Source organism: Sciurus vulgaris (assembly GCF_902686455.1).
Source record: "Sciurus vulgaris genome assembly, chromosome: 16".
NCBI lineage: Eukaryota > Metazoa > Chordata > Mammalia > Rodentia > Sciuridae > Sciurus > Sciurus vulgaris.
In genome coordinates, this window is record NC_136477.1 from 1,320,089 (window position 1) to 1,332,011 (window position 11,923).

The window sequence follows — 11,923 nt, forward strand, 5'->3', positions numbered from 1 at the left end:
TCTAAAACAAATTATCAAGTGTTTTAAATTGGAGTTGAATAGTATTTTTCTGAGCATGACACAAAGCATAGAAGCCGTAGTGAAAAACTAATAATGCCTAATAACTTTAAATACCTAGCTTTGAAAAAAAAAAAAATTTCACAAATGGAAGATGAGGGGGATACACTTTTGACAGAAAAAATACTAACTTCCCTAATATAAATTATTCCCAAAAATAAACACCACTGACCCAATACAAAAATGAGCAATAATATGAAACACAAATGACTTTTAAATACATATATGTTTATAACATGTTTCCAATTTCAAAATATTAATAGTGGTAGAAATTAACATAAAAATGAACTAACATTAGTATTAAAATGTTGACTATAGGAATTTCAAATAATCTTACAATGACATAGCATTTCATGCCCACCAGCTCTGCAAACAAAGCCTGAGGAAAGGAGGAACCAGACGCATCCTATTTTTCGGGGGCGACTTGGAACAACTCGGTTAGAGATAAGGAGCACCTTCGGGGATCTGACCGAGGAGTCGCCTACAGAAATACTCCCGCTGGAGAAGAAAGGCAAGGATGGTGCGGCCAGGAGGGGAGTGGCTCGGTGCACCTGAGGCTCTGGGTTCCAAGCGCAGCGGCACAGAACGCGTCTCCGATCAATCAGTCAACCTACACCGGGAGCAGAGCTCTTCACTAGGGCGGCTGCAACGAACCCACGTTCCCGTCAGCAGGAGACAGGACAAACGAAGCACAGCAGCACAAACGCTGGGCACCCTTGTGGCGAGCATGCAGTCCACTCCACGCCACGTTAAGGGCCCCAGCAAGTGACCCCTCTGCGGACGCTCGTGGGGGTGGACGTCACAGCGCGTCGACGCTAAGGAGGAGCTGGCCGCGGCAGAGCGGGAAGCACACCCTCCAGGGCTCCTCTCCGCCGGGCGCCCGAACGCGCCTCGCTGCCCTGCAAGCAGCTCTGGGGCGCCGAGGGCCCAGCGGCGCCAGGCGGCGGCGGAGGCGCGGCCCAGGCCCACGTCCGGGGCGCCCGCGGTGGGCGAGCCCGGCGGCCTCCCCGCGCTCCCGTTCGCGGGACAAGCCGAGGCGGCGGCGGAGCCGAGCAGAAGCGGCCCCGGAGAACTCCGGCGGAGCGCGAGGAGCAGCCACTTACCACGGTCCGACGGCCGCCGCACCCACTTCCGGACGCGCGCGGCGTCACTTCCGCTTCCGCCACGCAGCGGAGCTCAAGGCCTCGCCCCGGTGCTCCCGCTCCAAACCCGGGCTTCAGTACCTCCCACCCTTAAAGGCGCAGCAAACTAGGGCTCGGCCTCGCTGGGCTGATCGCGGCACGAGGCCGAGCGGATGCTTGGCCCGGAGTCGGGAGAGCCCGCTCCCGCTCTAGGGCTCCGCCCTGGAGGCCACAGAGCATGGGAGGGCGGGGAGAACACAGCACAACTCAAAAGGCCCCCAGGAGGGTGCAAGATTTGGCGTGCCTGGAAGGACCAGTACTGGACGGATCTTAAGCAGGAGCACTCCCCACGACCCCAGCCCCAAGTCCAGCTCCCTGGGGAGATCCATGAACCTGCCAGTGTCCTCGGAATCTGTTCCCATTTGCAAAGGAGGCAGCCTGGTCCCAGTTCTGGGCCTGTGGAGTCTGGCACCTCAGGGTTCAGAATGGGCTCCCCCAGAGCAAGCTTTAACTAACACATGCAGTTTCCTGCCAAGGGCGGCCTTAGAACAGGGCTTAACCAACCTCCCCGGGACCCAGGCATCTCACCACCACCCCAGGACCCAGACCTATCTGCACGCATAAAGCCCACAGGAGGTGCGTGCTCAAGGCGAGAATCCTGGAATCCCTCCTCCTCTTGGAGCTCGCCAAGACGGGAAAAGCAGCGTATGTGAACCACGAAAAGGAGAAAATCTTAAACCTTTAATTTGTTTTCACGTCTTTTCTTCTTTTTGCTTTCAAAAGGAAGAGAGCATAGCTATCTCCTGTACAATGTCCATGGCCCCTGGGCCGGGGGGGGTCACGGCTGCCTGCCCGCTGCCTGGGGGAGTCCTGGGGGTCCACATGCAGCCCCAGGGCCGCGACAGGGCAAGTCCAGGCGGCTGCCTTATTGCTGAGGTCCCAGCGCAGTGGTGCACCGGTAGCCACTAGGCGCGCTGGCTGGGCAGCTCCTGGGAGATGAAGCGGCGCAGGCGCTCCAGGTATTGACTGTAGAGCTCAATGTCATTGTGCCCAGCACCCTCCACCCACAGTGGCTCCACGGCCTTGGGACAGCGTTCGTACAGCGCCAGCCCATGGGAGAAGTCTATCACCTCGTCCTCCGTGCCATGGATGATGAGCACAGGCGAGGTGATCTTGGACACCTTTTCGATGCTGAGGAATAGGGCCAAGCAGGGCAAGTCAGGTATTGGCTGGAGCCCAGCCCCCCACCCCCCACCTGCTCCTCAACACTACCCCCTCCCCGCCCGTGTGCCCCAGGCTCACTTGGGAAATGCATCGAAGCAGTAGGTCTTCTTGGTGTCGGGAAAGGCAACACGCATGCCCGAGGTGAGAGGCGAGTGCAGCACCACCGCTGCACACTCGTAGCGCGAGGCCAGGTCCACCGTAGGCACCGTGCCAATGCTCTGCCCGTACAGGATGATGCTGTCTGGGCTGATGCCGTACCTGGTGGCAGCCGGGACAGGGTCAGCCTAGGCCTGAGGCAGCCCCCATAGAGACCCTGGCAGGTCCCCGCCCTCCACTCAAACAGGTGCACAGTGCTGGCAGCAGTCTCAGCTCGCTCTCTCCCTCCTCCCTGGGTTCCTACCACAGCAGGTACCTGGACCCCGTGTGGGGAATTATACCTCATGAGGGAGCTTGGGGTGCAGGGCAGGACCTAGCCACCCCCTCTCTCCTCCTGCCACACTTGACCAGAGCAGACCTGGTGCCCCTACAATGGCACCTGCTTCTGGCCCTCTGGTTCCTGCTGTTCCTGAACAAAAAGCTTTGGTACTTGTAAGGTGGTGGGGCTATCTTCCTCTCTGTACCCTTCCCACCCCTCTTGTTTTTGGGAACTTAGGTGGCTGTGTCCCCAGATGCCTCAGCCCATTTGGGACCCCTGAGTCCCCAGTACCCAATTTGGGGCTTGGTACAACACAGACAAGCAGCTATGGCAGTGGCTGCAGCAGATGGATCCCACCTCCCCTACACAATGTTGCCAGCTCCTACCTCCAGGCCTGGGCCCCTCCCCACTTGGTCATCCACACCCCCAGCAGGCCAGTGTGCAGCCCATCTGCTCTGGGTTGGCTCCCACATGGAGACTCACTGGCCACCCTCCCCATGCAGGATGCCACAACTCTCCTCCCATAAGCTCTGACCCTGGTCCAAAAGGCCACCCTTCCTGGTGCACAGGGACCATCCTATGTTTTACCTGGACAATCCACTGGCAAGTGTGACTCTACCTCTTTGCCCACCCAAAGGCCACCTGCACAGGTCCCTGTGCCCAGACCCCCAGCTCTGCCTCAGCCTCACGGGCCTGCTCCCAGCCACAACAGCCACTACTGTGCTGAGTGGCTGGACAAACACAGCCTGTCCTGAATGGAGCCACTCTTTGTCCCCAGGCCTCCCAACCTCCCATGACTCACTGTGGGGCTGAGAACAGGTCCCTGAAGGACAGTGCTGGTGGTAGAACAGACGAGAGACCTCACATCCCCCGCTGGGCTGTGACTCTTCTAGTGCCCCAGGCTTGGGGGCAGAAGTAAGCAAGCTGAGAATACAGTACCGAAGCCACAGGGGAGGGATGCTCAGATGGGTCCCCAGTGGCAGGTGCTAGGGACCAGGCTCTCAGGCCTGCATTGAGACTGCCTGGCACATCTCCATGGCAACCAGGGCTCCCACTTCCCTTGGGTTCCTGACTTCCCAGTGCTGCACCTGGGCCCTACCAAAGCAGGTCAAAACACTCAGCTGGGAAGGGTCAAGACGGCAGCCCAGGCCAGGCAGTGAGCAGGTGCCACCTCCAGGAGGGCAGGGTTAGGCTGCCCACCTGGGTGTGGGGGATGCGGTGGGATGGAGCTGCACTCTGGTGGAGGGACAGAGGAAGTGTGCATCAGTGAGGAAGGGAAGGCTGCCTGGGACCTGGATGACCAGGAGGGCAGAGTCTGGACAGAGGGACCATATGGCTAAGAGTCGAGACCAGGCTGACCCAGTCCTCAGGTGTGTGCTGAGGTCCACACCCACTGAGCTCCCCACCAGCCTGGGCTCCAAAATGCTGGACAGCCCCCCAGAACCAGTTGCAAGACCCACCTGCCCCCTGCCCAGGGTGAAGCTGTGCTCCATAGTCACTCTCCCCACAACCAACCCCCAGAATTCAGATCAACAGACGGAGCCCACCCAGTACTCTATGGGCCTCAGTACCCTTGGGCCTCAGGCTTCAGCTGTCTTCTCACACTGCTACCTCCTGGTCCCTGGGTCCTCCGCCCAGCCTCTCACGCCAGGTGGAGCCTCAGTCCCCTGTAGACAGCCCATGTCCAATGAGGACCCAGGAGCAGCTGCTCCCCAACCCCCAGGCCAGCCTCGCCCCCCTCAGCCACAAGGAGATGGGCAATTACACACCAAAGACTCTGCAGATCCCTCTCCTGAAGGTCCACCCAGCAGGACCTGTGCCAGCATCCTCGGTCCCCAGGAAAGCCTCATCCCTCCTTGGGGAGCACACCAGCTGACCTGTGGCCCTCACCTCGTGCGCAGGGCCTGCCAGGCGGCATCGATATCTGCATAGAGGTTCTTCTCAGAGGGTCTGCCTGAGCTCACGCCATAGCCAGAGTAGTCATAGGAGAAGATGTTGCAGCTGATGCGGGTGCCCAGGCCGATGTAGAAGCTGCTCATCTGGCCCAGGTCCACTGCGTTGCCATGCGAGAAGAGAACTGTGTACCTGGGGGCATAGGTCAGGGGGACGGGAGCACAGGCCTGGCCTGGGGAGACTGTCCCAGGGCAGAGGACTTGTGACAGTCCATCCTGGCAGCCAGAGGCACCTGTCACCTCATCTGCTTCCCTCCCAAATGGTCATGCAACCAGCGAGGGCAAGGCAAGGAAAGCTGACCCAGCTCCACCTCCAAGGTTCCATCAGGGAGAGGACAGGAGCACTGGCCGGGGCATAAGCCGCCTGGGCTGCAGAATGGCCAGCTCCTCCCACTTGGGTGGCCGGCCATGATGTCAGGCTTCCCATATGAAAGGAATGCTTCAGAGAAAGTACAAGCTCTTTTCAAACCACACAGATTCGGTCAAAATGGACAAAGTAACTCTGGTCCTACCATGAGGGTCAGTTCTTAATGCCCGCCTTGAAAACTATTTGAGCCTTCCTCCAGAACCTCCACCACTGGCTCCTTGCTGCACCTTCCAGCTGTTCTTAATTGCACATATTCAGCAATAGCCAACGCTGGCCCCGAAGGGCTGAAATGAAGAATGTGCACCTGGGCTGAATCTGGACAGCACCCCATGCCTATAGAACTGGGCTGAATCTGGACAGCACCCCATGCCTATCTGAATTAAGCGAGAACCTGCCTCTGGGACGTCCCTGCCACTTATTTTTCACTCATGCTCACACAGCTGTTTTCAAATTGTGCATACTCAGCAATAACCAGCACCGGTCCTAATGGGTCAAATGAAGAATGTGAACATAGCACCTCGACTGGGAGATGACCGTGAGCCCACTTGTGAACTGAGCTCCACCTTCCTCTGGAGCCTCCCTACCACAGCCGTTTTTCGTCTGCTCCCACAGCTCTTGTCAGATCCCACTCACTCTGTGGGCATGAGCAGGAGGCCTACAGAGCCTCGACGAAGAAGGTGAACCTGGTACCCCAACCGGAGACAATGCCCGATGCTCTCTTGAGAATCCACTTTGAACCTGCCCCGGGTATATCCCTGCCACTACTGTTTCCCCACTCATCTGAAAAGGACCCACAGCACGAGCTTGGCAAGCCGTAGCAGTCACCACCTCCAGCCTGGGTGGAGAGTGGCCATCTCTGCTGCAGAAACACTCCCAGAATGGCCTTGATGGTCCCTGGGGTGGCTCACACTCCTGCCACCGCTAGGAAACTCCCTAGACCAGGATCTGCACTGCTGTAGGCAGGGTTGTCTGTGCCCTCCGGAGCAACAGCCCTGTATGCTAGGGGAGAGATGGTCCCCACCCCAAATCCCACACATGAATAAAGACACTTCTGTTCACATGAGGCCTGTGCCCATGCTGTAAGACCTGAGGTGGATAAGGACTTGCCCTAAGTCAAACAAGAGCAAATCACGGGAGGGCTCTGGCCCTAGCCCTGGCCCTGGTGACTTCCTCTGGCACCACCAGCCCAACCCAAAGGTAAGAGCTTGCCCTTTGGACTCAGATCCCTGCCTGGTAAGAAGGCCCACTGCCCCACCTCTGCCTCACCCCTCTGGCTGAAACTTAGGAGGTATGACCCTTGAGAGCAGGTGGCGAGGCAGCCACTAAGGAGTTGGACCATTTGAATCACCTGGCTTGCGACCCCAGGCCTCGGTGTCCTCATCCCCAAGAGGCAGTGTCAAGGGGGCTCCCCAAGGACTGCAATGTGGAAAGAGAGCTGGCACTGAGGGCCTGAGGCAGTTCTGCAGCAGCCATGGGTGGGAGGCCTGCTCTTGCCCAAATCAGGGCAGTAGCTCCTTTGGCAACAGGAATCAAGAAAGGGAGGACAGGGCGACCACACCCATGCCAACTAGGTGGCCTTTCACCCTGGTTCTGGCGTGTGGGGAGGCTACCACCAACCATGCCAAGCACCAGTCTAAGCAGGCTGGAGAGAAACAGCAACCCAAGAATAGAGCATCCTGGGCCAGGTGCCTGCCTGCTCCCCACCCTATCCCCCAAAACCCTCCAGCTCTCACCTGGCACCAGGCACACAACGCACGTACATGCAGGAGATGCGGTTGCCACGGGTGCTCTTGGTCAGGAAGACCTCGATGGTGTCAAGTTCACGCTGGCTATACTGGAAGTCAGCACGTTCAGTCAGATGGACCTTCCAGCGCCCTGGGGTGCCCGCAGAGACTCGTAGGGTCCCTGAGGGGGCAGCTCCAGCCCCTCCAGGCCCTGGCTCAGGCTCAGGAAGCAGCGAGTAGGTAGGCTCTGGAGGCAGGAAGGCGAGCTTGGCAGCGATGCGGCCAGGGCACGGTGGGCAGCAGAAGAGGCAGCAGAGTTCGCTCACTGACAGGCCGTTCATGGCGGGCGCCGGGCCCCTCACTGGGCCTTCTCAGGGGCGTCCACCAACAAGGCTGCCCAGCCTCACTTGGCAGGGGAGGTGCAGGGGTGCTCCCAGATGCGGGCAGTGGGGAGGGCGTCTCCCAGGCCACCACCCCGGACAAAAGCCCCGTTAGGAGGCTGCAGCCCAGCCCCATCGCTGTCCAAGTTGAGCCCCCAGGAGCCTTGCAGCCACAGGTCTCCATGTCGTTGTGCAGTGGGAAACCCTGCAAGGGACACAGAAATGTGGGCTCCTTCAGGGAAACTGGGGACCCGTTTGTGCCAGGTGGGGAGGCATGCTCCCAAATCCCATCCATCACAAATCCTCTTGGCCTTCCACGTGACCCAGTCTCATCTTCTCCTGCTCAGATGGCTACACTGGCAGCCTCAGGGACCAGGTCCAGCCCCAGCCCACCCCAGGAGGCGTCTCCTGCATCCTCCTCAGCTTGCAATTCCCAGCCCGTGCCACCTCCACCCAGCTATGGCCTATAGGATATGCCAATCAGACCCCTGTCCTGCCAGCACACATCCCTAGCTCTGAGCCCAGGGAGACCTGTTCACTCCCAGGACTCTGTGCACACTGCTGCCCAGACCCTTCCCCAGCTCTGTGCGATCTTCAAGGATTCATTGGCCACCTCCAGAGAACAAGGTCTTGGATTGAAGGGACCCAAAAGTGCACAAGTTCCTCCCCTACTGTGGTGTCCCTGCGCACTCACAGGTCTTTGGTGTCCAGAGAGGAAACCAGCAAACAAAGACTCAGTCTGGGCAGAGGCCACTGAGCTGGGAACAATGGCTCTTCCCTGTGCTTGGGGCGGGCGGGTAGGAGGGTGGGGCCCAGGGAGTCTGGGACTCCTTCTCCAGCACTGTGACCTTACAGGCCACAACCTTAGTGAGTCACTGAACTTCCCTGGGCCTCAGGGTCCTCCTGTACAAGTATGGATGCCACTTGCCTCACAGGGGATATAAATGAGAGGAAGAGTTACATGAAAGATAATTCTTGGCCTGGACTGGAAAGTTAGACATTAATCCTCTTGCAGGATGCCATGAAATGTGCTAAACCAACAACAACTAAGGTGCCAAAGCAACTTCCATCATGTAGGGAGCCCCAGACCACAGACTCAAAGAAAACTTAGGTCTGAGAAACTCTGTCCACCCACTGTGTTTTCTTTTGCAATTGGAACAAGGGCAACAAGCACGAAGCTTGATTTCCACAGAGAACACACCTGGGTATGCTCAGCTTTTGAGCCACCGCATCTGAAAACCACTGGGTCATCGGGACATGGTTCAGAGGCAGATGGGCACACACACTAGTGCACATGCAACTGTAGGCCCAGAAATACACCTGCTTCCTCTGGACCTGAGACATGGGGCAGGGTCTGGAGGGAGCCGTATCCCAGTCACCAGGATCCAGTGGCTCACAGGGAGGAAAGCTGTGAAAGCCAAAGCAGAGACAAGGACAACAAAGGAAACTCTGACTTCCAGGCAGAATGCAAATCTCACATAGAGTACTTTGCAGAGGAAGAGTCTATAATACTGGTACTCTAACAGAGGTCACCCCAACCCAGGGGATGCTGGGTATTATCTGGGGATATCTGTGGTTGTCACAAATGGAGGTGCTCCTGGAATAGAGTGGGGCTTCTCAGCACCCTGCAGGCCAGGATGCCCCATTAGAGAATGACCCAGCCCCAAATATCCACAATGTCACGACTGAGAAACATCAGCTTCAACATGCTCTCAACCAAGTGTGTTCCGCTGGTGATGGGTGGCTTGGAGGGGATCTTAGTCCTGGAGAAAAGCTTGACTGAGAGCCCAGGGGGCAGGCAGGAGGCGCCCTGCAATCTGGAGAATGACAGGTCTGTACAGCTCGAATCCAGAAACATGGTGTTCCTTCCTGACACCTCTCTCCAGGCCTCCAGGTCCAATCCAATTGTCCCCAGGTCTGCTGGTTCTGACCTGCCTTCGGCCACCTCCTTCCCTCCTCCAGCAAGGGCCCCACCCTCAGCAATCTCCCCTCAGCCAGCACTATCCTCTCCAGGACACCCATCTTCTCACACCATGAGTCTGCCTGCCAACCCACTTTCCTTCTAGGGTGTCTTGTGGCCTTCCACTGTTCCCAGATGACATCCCCTGCACAGCCTGTCAGGCCTGCAGTTAGGCTCAGACCACCTCTTGGGTTTTGCTACCGTGCTCTCAGGTCCCCACACAAGACACAGCTATCTCCTTTCTTAAGATCTCAGTCACCCTGCTGAGCACCCCTCAACCTGCTCATTCTTGCCCCCTCCCCCACCTCAATCTCACTCAGTGCTCTCTGGTCCTCCACATCTGCCAGGACCCCTCCCACACTCTCACAGTTCCAGGCTAGTCTCCATGATACTCAAGTGCAGCCTTTATTCATAAGTTTAACCAGATCCCCACCACTTAACTAGAAACACAACATGGGCAGGACCAGTAACTATGTGCTTCGGCTCAATAACAATTTGATAGCTGGATGTTAAGTGTTCCAGGGCAAGAGGAAAGGAGGAAGTCACAGGAAGACAACAAGTGCCTCCAGGGTCTGCCAGTTTGGGAAAGAAGGGCCCAGCATCTTCTCAAGTCAAGATGCTGGAAGCTCCTGTGTGTCACTGATGGGGCTTGAACTGAGCAGTGCACACCCAGATGCCTTCGCTTACCTGGAACCACACCCCTGGCACCAGAACCCCAACTATTGCCACGACATGCACCAAACCAGCAGTGCCTCAGTAGGGATTTTTTTTTTTTTTTTTTTTTTTTTAAGTCAGGGGGAGGACTTGAATCCAGGGGATCTTTGCCATTGAGCTGCACCCCCAGACCTCTGTATTTTTGAGACAGGGTCTAAGTTGCTGAAGCTGGTTTTGAACTTGGGATCTCCCTGCCTCAGCCTCCCAAGTTGCTAGAATTACGGGCATGCTAAGTCTTATGAAGACCAATCAACCAGGTCATTGCAACACTTTGAGACAACCTACATATGACTGCCTGCGATGGCGCCTCACCCAGCCAGCCAGGGAGGGAAAGCTGCTGAAGGAAGGTGTGGTTTAAGTAACCAGTGTGTCAGAGGGACTGGACAGGTGAAGGAGCACGGGCTAAGTCCTGGAGGTGAAAGGGTCAGGAATTCAGGTTTCGAGTTATGGCAGAAAGTGCAGGAAGAGGGGTGAGCAACAGGGGTTCCAGAGGGAGCCAGGGCAGGGTCAGGTCGCGCCTCTGACCCCTGACGTGGAGTTTGGACTTCATCCTGGGGCCAATGCGTTACCACGCGGGAGTCCTAGGCCGGAGTGACCACCGTCGGTGAGGGGCTGTGGAATGAGCCCTGGCTGTTCCTGGAGATGGAGCGGAGAACGGGAAGCCTGCCCGCAGGAAGCCGCCTGACAGGGGCGAGAGTGGAGGCCAGGTGGCCGACGCCGGGCAGGTTCCCGGCCAGGAACGAGTCCGCGGCTGGGCTGGACACTCCCCGAAGCCCGGGGTCCAAGCCGCAGGAGTGGGCGCTCGCCCCAAACTGAAGGCTGGGGAAACGGAGCCGCGGGGCAGCAGTTCGTAACGTCGGCCGCGGGCCGGCCTCGGACCGCGGCCGCACCAGCAGTGCGGGGTCTCGGGGGCTTCCCACCTGGCTGTCCCGGCCGCGCGGCCCGGCCCGGATCCCCAAACGGCCGCGGCCGACACCGGGCCGCTCCGCCCGCCCGACCCGGCACTCACCGCCCCGGCCCGCGCCCCCCGGCCCCGGGGCCGCGCTCCATGGCTTCCCGGCCGCCCGTCCGTACGTCCTCGGTCCCTCGGCGCCGGGCCGGACTCCTGCGCCGCCACCGCCGCCGCCGCTTCCCCCGCGGGCGGAAGTGAGCCTCGCTCCCGCCACCGCCCCGGAAGTGACGCACGGAAGCGCCGAGAGCGGAGAGCTGCGCGCGTCCCGGGGCGGGGCCGGGATTTGGGGTGGGGCCAAAGGCGGTGCTTGTGCCCGGGGGGCGGGGCCTGAGCTCCCATTTGATTCATTCATTGGTTTTCTTTCCTCCCCTTCCTCCTCCTCCTCGCCCAGCACGTGGGAGGCACTGGGTTCAATCCCCAGTCTGTAAAACAAGTATGTATGTATGTATGTACACACATTGACGTACACTTACTTGCAGGATTCAACCCCGGGACTTGCACATGCTCTGCCATTAACTATGTCCTCAGATGAAGATTTTTGAGGGGAGTAGTGCTGGGGGTTGTACTCAGGACCACCCTACCACTTAGCGACAACCCCAGCCCATTTACCTTTTATGATGAGACCCCAGTATCTCTAAATTGCGCAGATTGACTTCAAACTTGCGATTCTCATGCCTCAGGCTCCCTGGTCACTGGGGATTAAAGGCGCATACTTCGATGCTGTTCATCATTATATTTTTAAATTGCCCAACTAGGGTCCATGAGCTGACTGCCTATTCTTGTAAATAAAGTCTTATTAGGAGGATTCAGAATGTAACAGTGGTAGAGTCCGTGGTTAGCATGCACTAAGTCTAGGGTTCAATCCCCAACAGGAAAATATATAAATAGATAAAATTTTATTTAATAAAGTTTTATTGAAATCAGATCCCTGACTAGGGTGAGAGAATGAGGAAGGATGGGGCAAGTCCATTATCCACTCCTGCTTTCATTTAAACTTTTCATTATGAATTCATTTAAACATTCCTTATGAATTTTTGCATTTTTAACATATTTCATT

General features: G+C 57.5%; 1 protein-coding gene across 2 annotated transcripts; it reads right to left on the reverse strand.

The window, feature by feature from the left end:
* Positions 1-1,899: 1,899 nt before the first annotated feature.
* ABHD17A (abhydrolase domain containing 17A, depalmitoylase) lies at positions 1,900-11,082 on the reverse strand. 2 transcript variants are annotated; one of them, XM_079116174.1, is made up of 5 exons: positions 10,924-11,082; positions 6,870-7,445; positions 4,708-4,902; positions 2,481-2,660; positions 1,900-2,369 (listed from the first exon to the last, which is right to left on the reverse strand). In XM_079116174.1, the coding sequence occupies exons 2-5, from the start codon at positions 7,199-7,201 to the stop codon at positions 2,144-2,146; spliced, it is 933 nt and encodes a 310-aa protein (XP_078972300.1). In that variant the 5' UTR covers positions 7,202-7,445; positions 10,924-11,082; the 3' UTR covers positions 1,900-2,143. The 2 variants fall into 2 exon arrangements, with proteins under 2 accessions (XP_078972300.1, XP_078972301.1); XM_079116175.1 differs by lacking the exon at positions 10,924-11,082 and adding an exon at positions 8,442-8,674.
* Positions 11,083-11,923: the final 841 nt, after the last annotated feature.

What these genes read in the sequence shown, in the direction of transcription:
- ABHD17A (XM_079116174.1), bottom strand. Translation starts at nt 7,201, where the DNA reads ATGAACGGCCTGTCAGTGAGCGAACTCTGCTGCCTCTTCTGCTGCCCA. An exon ending in CGTTGTGTGCCTGGTGCCAG is followed by an intron (nt 4,903 to 6,869) that starts GTGAGAGCTGGA and finishes CTATGCCCCCAG; the next exon opens with GTACACAGTTCTCTTCTCGC. An exon ending in TGCTTCGATGCATTTCCCAA is followed by an intron (nt 2,370 to 2,480) that starts GTGAGCCTGGGG and finishes CCTATTCCTCAG; the next exon opens with CATCGAAAAGGTGTCCAAGA.